General features: G+C 47.8%; 1 protein-coding gene across 6 annotated transcripts in view; it reads right to left on the reverse strand.

The window, feature by feature from the left end:
- Window positions 1–15,251, reverse strand: part of LOC126544652 (E3 ubiquitin-protein ligase MIB2-like) — a 285,660-nt gene that overhangs the window by 49,303 nt on the left and 221,106 nt on the right. For all 6 annotated transcript variants that reach the window (XM_072287224.1, XM_072287223.1, XM_072287226.1 and 3 more), the window contains exon 11: window positions 14,394–14,512. In XM_072287224.1, the coding sequence (XP_072143325.1) occupies window positions 14,394–14,512 (119 nt within the window). The remainder of the gene's footprint in view (window positions 1–14,393; window positions 14,513–15,251) is intronic.

Below are 15,251 nucleotides of genomic sequence, written 5' to 3' on the forward strand. Positions count from 1 at the left end.
TTCGTGCTGCATCTCGCATCAACGCGAACTAAGCTGCAGAAACACAACGCGTGACAGACTGTCCCCGTCGCAGTTGGCTTTCAAGATACAGCGGCTGGGCCGGGCGCGCGCGGCCTGCCAGAGTAGACCGCGCCCCTGCTCCCTACCCTCCCCCCGGAGCTTTGCGCGCGACGGAAGACGGCGAGCTTCCTCCCCGCTTTCATCGTTTGCGTGCGCGAGATATAGCCGCGATTGCCGGCTCACCCTCGTGCGCTTCCACTCGCACATACAGCATACGGCGCGCGGCGACTACTTTAGCGCCCTTGGACTTTATGCGGAACTTCAAGGCGACGGTGATCGCAGAAATGCTCTTGGAGAGTCCATATAATTTCTATCGCAGCAAAAGTGAAAATTACAGCAAGGTTCGTCATTTGCGTTATGCACAGGGCCAAGTTTGAATGAGATATGGTTATGCGTACGATACGCTTCTTTTGCTGGCTAGTAATTGCATAAGCTGATACTAAAGCTCTCGCATTGTAGGGATGAGACCCGCCTGGGATGTTGGTAGGTTACGAGATTTATTGTTTTGCCCCGGACATTACTTGCTGCAGTACTCGTGTATATATCGTTTCTTGTATGGCACTACGCAACTCCACCATCAAACCATCCATTCGTAATGCGAAAAGAATTTCTTCCATACATAGAAAAGTGCGCCTTAAAATATGCGATCAGTGTTTAAAGGCCAACTACAACGAAATTGCACTTAGGCTAAATTCCCTATTAATAATTAATTAGCACATACTATGAAGAATGCGCGCTTCTCCGAGCGGAGGCAGAAGGCATCGAGGCTCTGCTTGTTGAACGTAAACAACCAGGTAGGAAAAACCGGCTTAACCTAAAGTTCGCATTAAAAGAACATCTCGGGTGCGCAACGGCGTTGGGACAGTGCACGAAGCAGCTAGCAAACTGTACTAACTCGGTGGCTAGCAGACATGTAGGACCTGTTCACTGATAAACGGGAACAGTATACAAGTAATAGCAGCACACCACCCGGGCACTCGTTCTTTACAGTCTCCAAAGTACGTCACTTACGGCGACTGGTAATCGTGGCATATTTTTGAGTTCCGGCATAAAAATCATCCGGTTTTTGCAAACGTTTTGTAAAGCGCCCACTCGCATTTGAAGCGTACAATTTTCAGAAGAGACTACCGTATGTCTAAACTATCTCAAGCGGAGATTCATGCGCGGTCCACAATTTTGTTACAGTTAGCCTTTAAGGACCACGAAGCTCCGGCAAAAGCTAGCATGCTTTCTATTCTTGGGGAAGTACGTATGGCGAAATTTGGACCAAAGTGACACGGAGAAGCGCTGAAGAAAGGGGCTTAACCGAGGGGCCCGAATTTTATTCAACGTATAAGAAGCCAACTAACAAAGATACCAAGAAAAGCATAATGGAAATGACTTGTACTTACTAATTGAATTATGCAAATGATGAATTAACGGCAATGAAAGTGGAGGAAAAAACAACTTGCCCAAGGTGGGGAACGATCCCACGTCTTCGCGTTACACGTGCGAAGCTCTAACCAACTGAGCTACCGCGGCGCTAATTCCCCGGCCACTTTCTTGGGTATTTATATGTTGCTACAAGAACTAACCTTGGAAGTGTTAGCCGGCGCCACCACTCACAAACCTTCGTGGCGGATGTGGAAGATCCTTTCTGCCGCAGGCGTCAGGGGTACGTTATCTTTCTGGATGGAGGTAACTGGTCAATGAACTCGGGCATGCTACCTGAAGGCATCAATATTGCCGGATTCGAGACCCTCGTTATGTAATAAACGAGAAGAAAGGGGGTTGACCGAGGGGCCCGATTTTATTCATAATATCATGAGAACCCAACAAACAAGGACACCAAGAAATATACTTATGAGTCTATAAAAACGTGACATACAAAAAATCTGCAAATATACTACGACCACGCGGCAAACCACCGCAGTATGACGAAAAACGGGGCACTCGATGGCCTTCAAGCAGATGCTCCAGCACATGACCCAACTTCACAAATCATTCAGGCACTAGCGGCAGGTGACGCGGTTGTGTGTGCTCGCCCCCATAGCTTCCTAACTCACGCTGGTCGTGTTGTCAATGTAACTTTAGCATAATTTTCAGCAGCACAGCAATATGTTAGATAAAGAAAAGGTAAGCAAGAAGCACCGTCCTTATTTTCAAGTTATATAAGCTGCTCAAAACCAGGCTATCTAAATACCAACTGGAACTTGCCCACTGCTTCTTTATTTTCAGGTTCTTATGGCAATATATATCTCAGCAAAAATAGAACAGAATTTATATTTATCATGAAATATCACACTGGACAATCATGCAGTATGTCCTATAGTTTGATAAAGCAAACAGTCATGGGCAGCTAAATGCTTTTTTGATAACATACTGTCTCTACAACCAAAGTGATACACCATGTTGCAACTACTACTAGGCTGTTTGGGCGAAAAACGCAGTTAACAGTAAATGTGGTTGAGGCAGCAGTGTTTTAGCAAAAATACACACCGACAAGACAAGACCTAAGTCAGCAACACACACATGCACGTAGACGCACAAACACACATACACACACACACACAAACACAACAACCACAATACAGTGTAGCGCAGTATAACTTGAAACAATGTCTAACATGCACATGTTTTACCGTAACAAGCCAACACGGACACCAAGGACAACATAGGGGAAATTACTTGTGCTCAATAAATGAAATAAAGAAACGATAAATTAATGAAAATGAAATTGGATAAAAAAAACTTGCCGCAGGTGCCGAACGATCCTACAACCTTCGCATTTCGCGTGCGAAGCTCTACTAATTGAGATACCGCGGCGCCGTTTCCCCAACCACATTCTTGGGTAATTGTGTTTGCTAGTAGAAACCTGTGATGTTAGTCAGCACCACGACTGACAGACCTTGGCGGCGGATGGGCAATATCGTTTCTTGCCGAAGGCGTCACGAGAACGTTATCTTTTTGGGTGAAGGCAACCGGTCAATAAGCCCACACATGCTACCTGAAGGCATCAATGTTGCCGCATTAAGGGCCCTCGTTATGTAATTAACAAGAATAAAGGGGCTTAACCGGGGGGACCGATGTTTTATTAGTCATATCATAAAAATCCAACACACACTGATACCAAGGAAATCATAGGGGAAATTACTTGTGCTTAATAAACGAAACAAACAAACGATAAATTATTGGAAATGAAAGTTGGTGCACAAACAACTTGCCGCAGGTGGGGAACTGTATCACAACCTTGGCGTTTCGCGTGCGATGCGCTACCAATTGAGCACCGATGGGCCTGAATCACGCCCCTTGGTTAACCCCTTTTCTTCTCGTTTATTACATAACGAGCGTCCTGGATCGGGCAACATTGATGTCTTCAGGTAGCATGTGTGGGTTTATTGACCGGTTGCCTTCACCCAAAAAGATCACGTTCTCGCGATACCTACGGCAGAAAGGATCTTCCACATCCGCCGCCAAGGTCTGTGAGTGGTGGTCCTAGCTAATACTCCCAGGTTTCTACTAGCAAACATAAATACCCAAGAAAGTGGATGGTGTTGCGTTCTCCAGGGTAGCGTACCCCACTGCGGCCGACCAGTTGTTGCGACGCCTGGTTCTCGAAGCTCGACCGGCGTTACATTTGAATAGCGTGGCGTTGTCGGCAGGTAGCAGGCAGACGTCTGGTAGACCATGGCGATCAGGCAAGGACGAGACAATTTCTAGTGCGAAACTTGCACTGTTTATTCAATAGTTTTGTGAAGGATAAGGAGAGAATGAAGTCAAGAAGTACATTGCAGGGCCCCTTAAACAGGCCCACTAAAATCGTAGGCGTGATCTTGCTCACGTCAACGTCACGTGACAGGCACTGCGTCTGGTTGTGGATGGGTGACTCATCCCTTTCAAATTTGAAGTTCGCACGTGCTTCCCTCCACTGGCGGCAACACGTATTGGGGTTCGTAGGCGGCTGATCTTTTCTTCTAGGCGACGTTGGTTTGTGGAAAGCGTTCTCTGCTAGAGTTGGACAGTTCGTGGAAAGGGTCTTCACACACACACACACACACACGCACGCACAATGGAGCCTGTAAATACTGCGGGGCGTCCGACACACCGGCGACCACTCGAGGTAACTATAAGAAATTAGGAATCCACCCTCCAATTCGATGAGGCATGGTGGTTGAGCATCTTTTGCCCGGCGTGTTACACGCCGAAAGTAACAGCTTCTCCGGCGGGGAAGGAAGGTACCGACGCCTAGGGGCCAGCAGCCACTGGGCGAGGGACCGGCGTTTCAGCAGTAGAATTTCCCTCCCGGGTGACGAACCCTTGGTTCGTAGCTGGTAGATTCCTGGGAGTCGTTCATCAGTCCTAGTGGCGCTCTTGTATCTTTCCTCCCTGGTCAGGTCCTGTGAAACGGGACTTGCAGACCGGTCTCGCAATTTTCGTCTGCTGTTTGGGCAAGCAATCACTGCAGAAGAGTGCCGGACCCACAACCACAAAGTAAGCGAGCACAAGGCCACACTCCACCAAGATACACCAGGCTTTACAAAAAAAAGGGGGAACTCGTTACCGCTTTCTCATCCCTATTGCGCGTCCCCCCCACCCCCTGAACACCAAAAACAGCCTTTCTTGAGAGCGTTAAGACGTGGTTACTAAAATTAAAGAACAATCAACTAGAGCTTCGCGATAATAAAAAAGACGAAATCGAGGGTTCGACGGAAGCCCGTCTGGTCGGGATGAAGCATTGAAGAAATAAAACGAAGGACACCGACCAACATAGAAGTGCTAAAAAATGAAAAAATCTAAAAGACGTTTCGGCTTCGCTACGGAAGCCTTGTTCACAATCAATTGTGAACAAGGCTTCCGTAGCGAAGCCGAAACGTCTTTTAGATTTTTTCATATTTTAGCACTTCTATGTTGGTCGGTGTCCTTCGTTTTATTTCTTCGATAAAAAAGACGTACGAACAAAAATACAAACGTAAAAAATCCCACGGAAACTACAGTGAGCATGAGGCTTTCGCTACTCTAGGGGCAACCACTCAGACCGTCGGCATTGCCGTTAAGTTTACCCTTCTTTTAGCGAATATCGAAGGTGTACTGTTGAAGAGGCAAGCCCCAGCGCAAAATACGGCCGTTTTTCGTAAATATGAACTGTAGTCATGTGAGGGGACAGTGGTCAGTCTCTGGTGAACCTTGAACCAGCGATATAGCAAGCTAGTTTCTGCACCGCCCATGCTACGCAGCCACATTCTTTTTCTGATACACTGTATGCTTCCTCACGAACTGAAAGCTTTCTACTGGCGTACAGTACAGGGTGTTCGTTTTCATCATCGCTCTTTTGGCAAAGCACCATCCCCATACCCCTGTCGCTGGCATCACCGTGAAGAATGACTGGCTTAGAGTAGTCGGGCGCGTGCAACACTGGCTGGCTCGTTAGTGCTTTCTTCAGCATACTAAAAGCCTTTTCTCTTTCGTCATCCCACTTTACCGTTTGCGGTTCTGTTTTCCTGAGAGCATCTGTTAAAGAACTTGCAATCTCGGAATAACGCGGGATATATATTTGGCAATAACCTGCCAAGCTATGTAATGACCTGATGTCCGACGTGGTAGTGGGAAGTTGTCTATTGCGGTCGGTTTAACCTCGGAAGGCCGACGATGGCCTTGCCCTATTACATGACCTAGATAAGCTACCTCGGCGCGCGCCAATTGGCATTTGGGAGCCTTGGCAGTTAAGTTGGCCTCTCGTAGACGACACAACACGGTTCGCAGATGTTGCATATGGTCTTGCCATCGAGATACGGAAGTGCAAAGTCCTCCATTCCCCGTTGCACCTGGTCCATAAGGCTAGATAAACAATAGGGAGCATTCTTCAATGCAAAGCTCAGGACTTTTGGCCGAAAGGTTCCCATCGGGGAAATAAACGCCACAAGCCTGCTTGCCCTCTCGGTCAACGGAACCTGCCAGTACCAATTGACAAAATCGAACGTAGAGAGGAAATTAGCACTGCTCACTTTCTCAGGCCTTTCCTCGTTATGTGGTATTGGGTAGGTCTGGTCCTTCGTGATTAAGTTGAGCAGGCGGTAGTCGATACACGGCCACGACTTCTTTCCTGGGACCTGAGCCAAGAGGCGAGGTATAATCACTCTCTCCTGGCTCAATTACACCTAGCTCTAACATCTTGTTTACTTCAGCGGCCATGACTTGATGTTGAAGAGGTGAAACGCCATAAGCTATCCAATGAACTGGGTCCGATGAAGTTAACTCGATATCGTGAACGATCGCATTGGTCCTACCAGGTGTACCTGAAAATTTGTCTTTAAATTCAAACACGAGTTCCCTCAGTTCGGCCTTTGATTGGGATTCAACATCGCTTGATCTACTAGCTTGTCAATGATCTCTGAATTTATTTTGCCCCCGTTATTGATCTTAATTCCGGACAGTCGTCAGGCATCTCCTCAGGTTAGTTAAGAGACGTTTACAATGGCCTCCCTCTGCCGGTGGGGTTTAAGTAGATTTCTGTGGTACACGTGTGGTATCCTTCGTTTTTGCGATACCGTGATAACGTAGTTTGTTTCAGACAATTTTTGAATTATGTCAACCGGACCTTCCCATTGAACCTGTACTTTGTTTTTCAATGAGAGTTTCAGGATAATTACCTTTTCCTCAAATTCAAAGCGTCGTGTTCGAGCCGTCCGGTCATAGTAATGCTTAGCATTGCTTTGTGCTTTATGCCTTTCCTGCCTTGCTAATTCTTGAGAAGTGTGCAGTTGGTCTAGCAGCTCTAGCACATATGCCACAACGGAAGGGTTGTCCACCCGGCTTTCCCAGGCTTCTTGAACAATGGCAAGAGGAGACCGACGGCAGCGACCGTAAACGAGCTCTGAAGTTGAAAAACCTGTTGACTCATGCGGTGCAGTTCGAAGCGCGAAAATTGCTGCAGGCACGCAAAACTCCCAATCGGCTTTGTGCTCGTAACAAAGGGCTCGCAAAAGCCGTTTCATGACTGAGTGGACTTTCTCTACCGCGTTTGACTGCGGGTGGTACACTGAGCTATGAATGATTTTAATACCATACATTTCCAGAAACGTCGAGGTCAGTGCGCTCGTAAATACGGATACTTGATCTCAATGGATTTCGGCGACAAACCCCACTCGCGTGAAGATAGACAAAAACGCGTTGACGATCTCCAGCGAGCTTAGTTCTTTGAGGTGCACCGCCTCTGGGAATTTCGTTGCGGGGCATAAGACAGTGAGAATATGCTGATAGCCAGACGGCGTTGCAGGAAGTGGTCCCATTGTGTCTATTATAAGCCGGCGAAACGGTTCCGTGATAACGGGAATAAGTTTCATTGGAGCTTTAGCCTTATCTCCGGGTTTGCCTATGCGTTGACATGTGTCGCAGCTTCTCACGAATGCTTCCACATCCCGAAAGGAGCCATGCCAGTAAAACTCCTGCAGTAAGCGGTCCTTTGTTTTCCGAATGCCCAAATGCCCTGCCTAAAATCCCCCTGGACTAGGTGCAGGAGCTACTCACGATAGGGATACGTCACCACGAGTTGGTCGAATTGCACTCCCTTTCGACTAGTTTACTTTTTATAGAGGATGCCTGCCCTCTTGAGGAACTTTACTTTCTGTTTCGCCACACCTTTCGCGTCTGGCCTTAGGTTACACAGGGTAGAATCTTTTTCGTGTTCAGCAATCAATGTGGCAGGGCTTACATTCAATAACGTTTTTCTGCATTCTGCGTCTCGAGATACTTCAGGCTCCGGTGCTTTACTGACCTCTTCATTAGCTAGTCTACTTTCCGCAATTTCGCCTTTGGGGCTGTCCTGTTTGGTGCTTGTTCACGAATTCTCCGTCAAACCTGTCTCCTCCACCACTGGACATTAACACACTGCTTTTGCCTCGAGCTCCCTTGGCTTGGAACGAGTTAGGTCTTGCGCTATTCCCTCACTAAACCCGATTCCCCTGCGTCGCCGCAAATCCTCGGATTTGTTAGAAAACAAATACGGATACTGCGGCGGGAGATGTGCCGAGACGGCGGCTTCAGTGTCCAGTACTCTAAAAGGACCTTCGATGCGAATCTTTGCCCCAGGGAGACAAACACTGGAGGCCTCTACGGCTTGCCTTATCCAAGCACATTCTTCCGTGAACTGGCCATCCTCTACTTACGACCGCTGCACCACGTTCATTGTGGCTGCCGAGTCGCGAAGCACCCGACACGGTTTGCCATTTACCAGGAGGTCTCAAATGTACGGTTATAGCAATATAAGATTTTCCTCGTTACTAGTGAGTGGCACCAACACTTGTTTGGGATTTTGGCACCCTACGGAGATATGCCCCGTTTGCTAGAAGTAGCAAACTACTGGTTTCTTTGCCTCGAAAGTTTTTTTCTTTTGCCTTTCTGCTCTCTATTCGGGTGACTCCTCATTTCCCTTGCATTTCTCGTCACTATATTTCACCGAACCTGACCTTTCCATGAATTTATACTGACTCGACTTTGACCATCGCTCTGGCTTGCCGGGTCTGTGCTTATTCATCTCCTTTTTAGGAGCCTCGTTGCCTTCGAACGCAAGGCGAGCTACGTACTCCTCAGCGAGATCGGCCGCTCTCTTGATAGTGTTTACGCCTGGCCTATCCTGAACCCAGTACTTGATGTGTTGCCTCAGCCAGCGGTAGAACTGTTCTAAAGCAACGCACTACATTGCCTTTTCGGCGTCGCCGAGTGCACTCTCTTCTCTGAGCCATTCTTACAAGTTTACCTCCAACGTGTATGCGAAATCTAAGTATGACTCACTTTTGGTCTTCTCGAACTCGCTAATTTTCGGCTGAATGATTCTGCTCATAATCTATACTTCTTAAGCAGATTCGCTTTGACTTTATCGAAGTCCTCTGCTTCTTTCCCCATGCGGGCAATGATATCAGCTACCTCACGTGGCAGTAACGTATGCAAGCGTTGCGGCCACGTGTTTCTCGCGAATTTTGGATTCTCACACGTGTGTTCAAACTGCACCAGAAAAAGACCTATGTCCCCTCCTACTACGAAAGGTGCCATCAAGTCTGTCATTCGGCGCTTGCTTTCATGCGCCTCTGTGCTAGGCCTTTCTGTATTTTGAGCTTTCAGAAGCTCAATCTCTAGGCGCTTCATTTCGAGTGCGTCGCGTGCAACACGGTCGCGCTCTTCTTTAGCATCACGTGCTGCACGCTCGCGCTCTTATTTTTCCTCTAGGCTCTTTCGCTCTTCCTTTTCTTCTAGGCACTTGCGCTCTTCCTCCTTTTCCGCAATACTCTCTAGGCATTCCTTCAGTTCATCGTCGTCTGCCCCGACCGCTTCAGTCGCCTCAATGATTTCCGGCTTTCTCTTTGATTCGGCAATTTGGAGGCCCAACTCTCTGGCCAAGCTAAACAATTCCGGCTTTTTTAATGCCTTGAAGTTCATGGCTACCCTTAGTGCTGCTAACTCTTCACTCTATAACAAGCTCGACGTACTCAAAACTTCCGTCAACGGTTAAAGAAAAACCACTGATCTGTACTTCCCTAAAAATTACGTAAAGCCAAGTGATATCATAGTGAAGAAAACCCGTGCACTCACCACATGCAGTCATGAATCCTGACACCTTCCTCCCTAACGTTGTCACCAGGACGAAGAGGAGATGATCTCTTAAATGTCGTCCAAAGTTGGGGTCTTCAGGGTAGCGTATCCTGTTGCTGCCAACCAGTTGTTGCGCTCTCCAGGGTAGCGTACCCCACCGCTGCAAGCTAGCTGTTGCGACGCCTGGTTCTCGAAGCTCGATTGGCGTTACTTTTGGCTATCGTTGCGTTGTCTGCATGCTGCAGGCGTCCGGTATACCATGGCGATCAGGCAAGGACAAGACAATTTCTAGTGCGAAACTTGCACTGTTTATTCAATAGTTTGGTGAACGATAAGAAGAAAATTAGGTTAAAAGTACATTGCGGGGCCCCTTAAATATGCCCACTAAAATTGTAGGCAGGATCTTGCTCACGTCAACGTCACGTGACAGGTACCTCATCTGGTTGTGGATGGGCGGCTCATCTTTGTCCCAGGTAACGTTCGCACGTGTTTCCCTCCACTGGCGGCCATGCGTGGGTCGGAGATCACAGGCGGCTGAGCCTTTCTCCCAGGTGACGTTCGCAAGTGCTTCCCTCCGCTGGCTGCGGCACGCGGGTCGGGTGTCGTAGGCGGCTGTACTTTACTTCTAGGCGACGTTCGTTCGCGAAAAGCGTTCTCCCCTGGAGTTGGACAGTTCGTGGAAAGGATTTTGACGCACACACACAAAGGGGCCTGTAAACACTGCGGGGCGTCAGCCAGACCGGCGACCACTCCAGACAAACATAACAATCTAGGAATCCAACCTCCGTTTCGCGAAGGCATGGTGGTTGAGCATCCTTTTTGCCCGGGGTGTTACACGCCAACCATAACAGCGGGGAAAACGGCGCCGCGTAGCTCAATTACTAGATCATCGCACGCGAAATACGAAGGTTGTGGGATCGTTCCCTAACTGGGGCAAGTTGTTTTTTCACCCACTTTCATTTCCATTAATTTATCGTTTCTTTATTTCATTTATTATGCATAAGTAATTTCCCCTATTTTGTCCTTGGTGTCAGTGTTTGTTGGCTTTTTATGATGTGACTCATAAAAAATGGGGCCCCTCGGTTAACCGCCTTTCTTCTCGTTTATATACATGTGTTGTCATTTCCATCACGTCTCTGTACCTATTTGTGATAGCACAATGTATAGTCTCAGCCATTTGGCAATTACATGGCAAATGAACCTTAAATAAAACAGTGTAATGTGGTAGCAGAAGCCGTCGACAAAATGCCACCAAAACATGCTCTTAGAGTCGCGGACATCGAGGTGTAAAAGAAACGACTACCGTAGTGGGCGCGCCTCTCTTTTGCGGCGAAAAGAACAGCAGAACGGGAAAGCGTGCGGCTTCTCGCAGTCTGGCAAGCAAACAGCAACCACAACACCAGTCTCGAAGAGGTGTGAGCCGCCCCTCTTTAGCTACATCGCTTATAGTCGTATCACGCCACCCGCAAAGGTTCACCCGTCTCAGTCAGTAGAACTCAGATCGCCGATTGCGGGCACTGGCATTTATGACAGTGCGGAACGTGAAAATGTGCCTTTCGAGTGGTGCTATACTGTCGTGCAGTGCATAAGCCCAACAGACACGTCTACGGTGCGTGCTGAATACGAGGTTCCTCTGTGTCGCCTTTATACGGCTCCGCATATGCATCTAACAATCATGTTTGCACGCACATTGGCGTAATCATCTACGAAAGCTGGGCCGAACACCAATTTCCACAAGTGCGGGGGATCCGCTGTAACGTTCTCGTCAACGCTGATATAATCTCGACCGGGTGAAGTGGCCCTTCAACGCAAAAATCAGGAAACGACCACGAAGCAGGGCATAGTAATGATGAAAAAGAATAGAAAAGATTGTATTGACTTCACTTGTACACGGATGTGACTCTCATCTGAGTCTCGAGCGGTCTCATTCAACATGAAGGCCAGCACGGCCTTAAGTAACCACTGGCGGTCCTGTCATCGCTGCCGTCTTCTTCCGGGGCCTCTGGAGTAAAAGTGCTTTTCTCCATCCACCCTTTTGTGTCAGTTTGTGGAGAGCGGGAGGGCGCCTTCTTGCCTTCTGGTTTGCCTTGCATCCTCTTGTGTCAGCTCGGAGAACGGGGTGGAGGGCGCCTTCTTGCCTTTTGATTTCCTTTGCACGCTTTTGTGTCAGCTCGGGGAAATGTGCGTCGTCGATTCGGAGAAGAGGGCAATCATGTCGACGTGGGGAAGCCCGCCTGAACGCCTCTCACACATAACAACCCTTCCGCCGCCACAGGTGGTCTCAAAAGGGCTGCAGTATCCGAGCACCTCGAAGAGACCGATGGACCCCATGCTTCTTGCTTCGTTCCGCCGATCGAGAACTGCCAAGTTCACACGTTCTTCACATAACCTTATCAGAATCGTACCTGTAGCCATCGTCTGGGATTCCTGAAACCTAACAAAAGAGAAAATCAGACCTCAGTGCGGTTCTGTTCGCACACGTATATCTGCACCCCGCTGAACCTTTCAGCCGCACCTCTACTCGCGGAGAAACGTTCCGATTTGTTGTTGTGTGACGCCTTCGTTTTCTCATCCGCCACAACGAGCCCTTTGTAGTTCTGTGTGATGGCCTGTTCGCTTGCTTTAAGGGCTGAAGTGTGGCGGTTTTCTCTATTTTTTGATGAGCAGAATACTTCGGTCGCTTGACTTTCCGCTGTTTAACAAATTTTTGCCATACCATGCGGTCGCCTAATACGCCTCTGAAGTTCCTGTGCGATAGGTTCCTGCCTTGCTGGACCCCACTGGCATTCTGCTCTCCTTTTGACGATTCTAGAAAGTCGCCCAAGTGCGGAGGTACGAGAGAGTTTTTCAGCGCCTCCTTGAACCTTTTGGGACAGTTTAAACTGGTCTCGTCTCCGCAAGGAACGTCGTCAGGGATTGTCCTTATTTCTACATTCGCGACGTAATCGCTCCCTTCTTCCGTCGCGTTTTCTTTAACCACCTTCAGTAAGTCTGAAAAGCTTTCCGAATGTGTCAGTGCCAAATTAGTCTCTAATTCCTCTGCTAGCCCTTGCTGCGGTATTCCTACTGACCCGGATGTCTCCTAGCTAGCGCCTTTTTCATTGATTTCGCTAGCTAGGGCTGTGCTTCTTGAATGCCACTGTCATGTGGCATATTTTTGGCTTCGGTGTCGTGTGTTATCTCTGCCACGATCTCTCGAGACTTGGAACGCGTGAGAGCTTGGACTGTAGGATCGCCGAAACTCAGGCTCGTTTTCTTCAACATCATTTCCGAATGATGTGAAGATAAGCAGGGATAGCGATTCGACAGATTTGGCGGTACTGCTGCTTCAGTCGGCAATAGTCCAAACGGCCCTTCAATCTTTACGCTGGCTATGGGCAGGCATTCACTATTCTTCTCGACTACCTGCCGGATCCACGCATATTTCCCGGTGAAATCCTCAGGTTTCACAAACGCAGGATGGACAGTGTCCATTGGAGCAGCTGACTCCCTAAGAACGTTACGCGGCATTCCATTCAATACTAGGTCGCGAAGGTAGGTTCCTAAGAGGTCCAAGTTGTCATACCCATCTTTCAGATAAGAAAAATACAGTTCTAGGCTTCCTTCAGTCGATCGCCAGGTGTCCAGGCTCCTGGCAACGGCAACAGACGATCGCTTTTCTAGCCTAAAACGCTTTTTCTCTTTTTCTTTCGTGTTGCGATGTGGTGTTATTCTGACCTGAATTATCGGTCAGCCCGTCTTTGGTCCCACCTCCAGCTTTCTCGTTGTGAAAGGGGCGTATGCTTTCCTCTTTACTGAATTTAGTGAATGGCTTGACCCACGTTTTCTCGGATTCGTGACGTGCCGCGAGTTCATTTGCTAGCACTGCAGCACGTTACAGAGGCGCATCTCTTCGCTTAAGGGTCCACAGAACTCCTCTAAGCAGACAAACTCGACGACCTTGTCGTGACAACCGAACGCGTCTTCCCCTATTAGCCACTCATTTAAATTGGCTTTCAGCGTGTAAGTGAAATCTTGAAAAGATTCGCGCGGTGTTCTAGCTGCCTCACGAAAAAGACGACGGAAAGCCTCCGCTGAGAGCCGATATTTCCTTCGCAACGCAGCTTTTGTTTTCTGATAGTCAACTGCGTCGTCTCTCGTTAGCCTGGCAATTATTTCGGTTGCTTCGCAAGGAAGAACGGTCAGAATATGTTGTGACCAACTCTCTAGCGCCAACATGTTTTTCTAGCAGGTTAGTTCAAAAGTATAACGAGAACTTATCCCATGTCACCGTTTACCTTGTACGACGGCATGAGATCCCGCATTTTTACTCCTGGCTCACCTGAACGTCTTTCATTTCTAGAGATGTTATTTGCAGATAGTATGGCCAGCGCATAAATGTGCTGTTTCGAGAGCCACCGCGACTGATTCAGATTGATTTAGCACTAACTTCTCGGCCGAATTTCGCCTTGATTTTGGAGCAAATAAAACTCAATGACAAGTATAATTTTACCAGTAATTAAGAAATTTTTAGAAAAACGCGATATGCCGAGGTACACCTCTGCTTCACCTTGCAAGTGATTTACAATTTATCACTGCTGTTATGAATAACCACCAACATTTAGACAACCAAAATGTGACGATCTTGTTCATGCATCAATTTTACTGCATGGGTTACCTAAAATATCTATCTAAAGCATAGGCTATATAAGATACCAAACCAAAACCTTCCATAACTAAATATATCCTAGGCCTTACTCAGCCTAGCTAAAAAGGAGACATATTGGGCTTACCCTGGTGAGACTGTTAAGCACAGTTGCTTCCTGTGAGGAGCTCAACATCATTCCTAAGACCTGCCGAATGATTTCCTCGGTAATGTCACTGCCACTCGCAGATTCTCTCAGTCTTGAGCCTAAAATGACGTGGCCGGAAGAATCCATTCAGCTGAAGCCCAGCCTCAAACAGAAGCTGGACAGAAATGGAACACTCAACATTTATGACTACGCAAAATGAGCTACTCAAGGACCAAGAGTATGTTGTCGTCTCTCAATACAATTATGTACGAACATGGACAAACCTTTCTAAAGTTCTTGCCAGCAGTGTGGATCTAACCGACCATATTTTGGTATCAGTCATCCATTATTACATACTTAATTTGTAAGTTATCCTTGCCGCTTTGTTTACTTATTTTGCACCTGCCCTAGTGGCGTAGGGGCTTTGGTATTGCGCTGCTAAGCCTGAGGTTGCAGGATCGAATCCCGGTCGCGGCAGCCGCATTTCGATGGGGGCGAGATGCAAAAACACTCGTGCATAGAGTTTCTCACTATATTAGCTAGAGGGAAATCTGGCGCTGCTGTGCTGTGGTTTGCATGGGAATGCAGGTATATTGTGACTTTGGATTGGCATCGTTCGCAGAGAGTCACGACACCTTGAAGACGCGCCTGGCAAGCATCGTTCCGTCTGTCACAATGATTAATTTTTTCCTAAAGGGCGCGTCAAAAGCTGCTTTAGCTGTATTATTACACAAAAGCATGTTTTGTTGACCTGTAAGATCTTGCTATTGCATGTACAGTTATATGATACGTAAGAAGTATAAGTGGGCCGATAAAGTTGGAGGACAGACGACAAGACTCGCGCTCGCTTTGAAACAG

Source organism: Dermacentor andersoni, chromosome 3, assembly GCF_023375885.2.
Source record: "Dermacentor andersoni chromosome 3, qqDerAnde1_hic_scaffold, whole genome shotgun sequence".
Classification (NCBI taxonomy): domain Eukaryota; kingdom Metazoa; phylum Arthropoda; class Arachnida; order Ixodida; family Ixodidae; genus Dermacentor; species Dermacentor andersoni.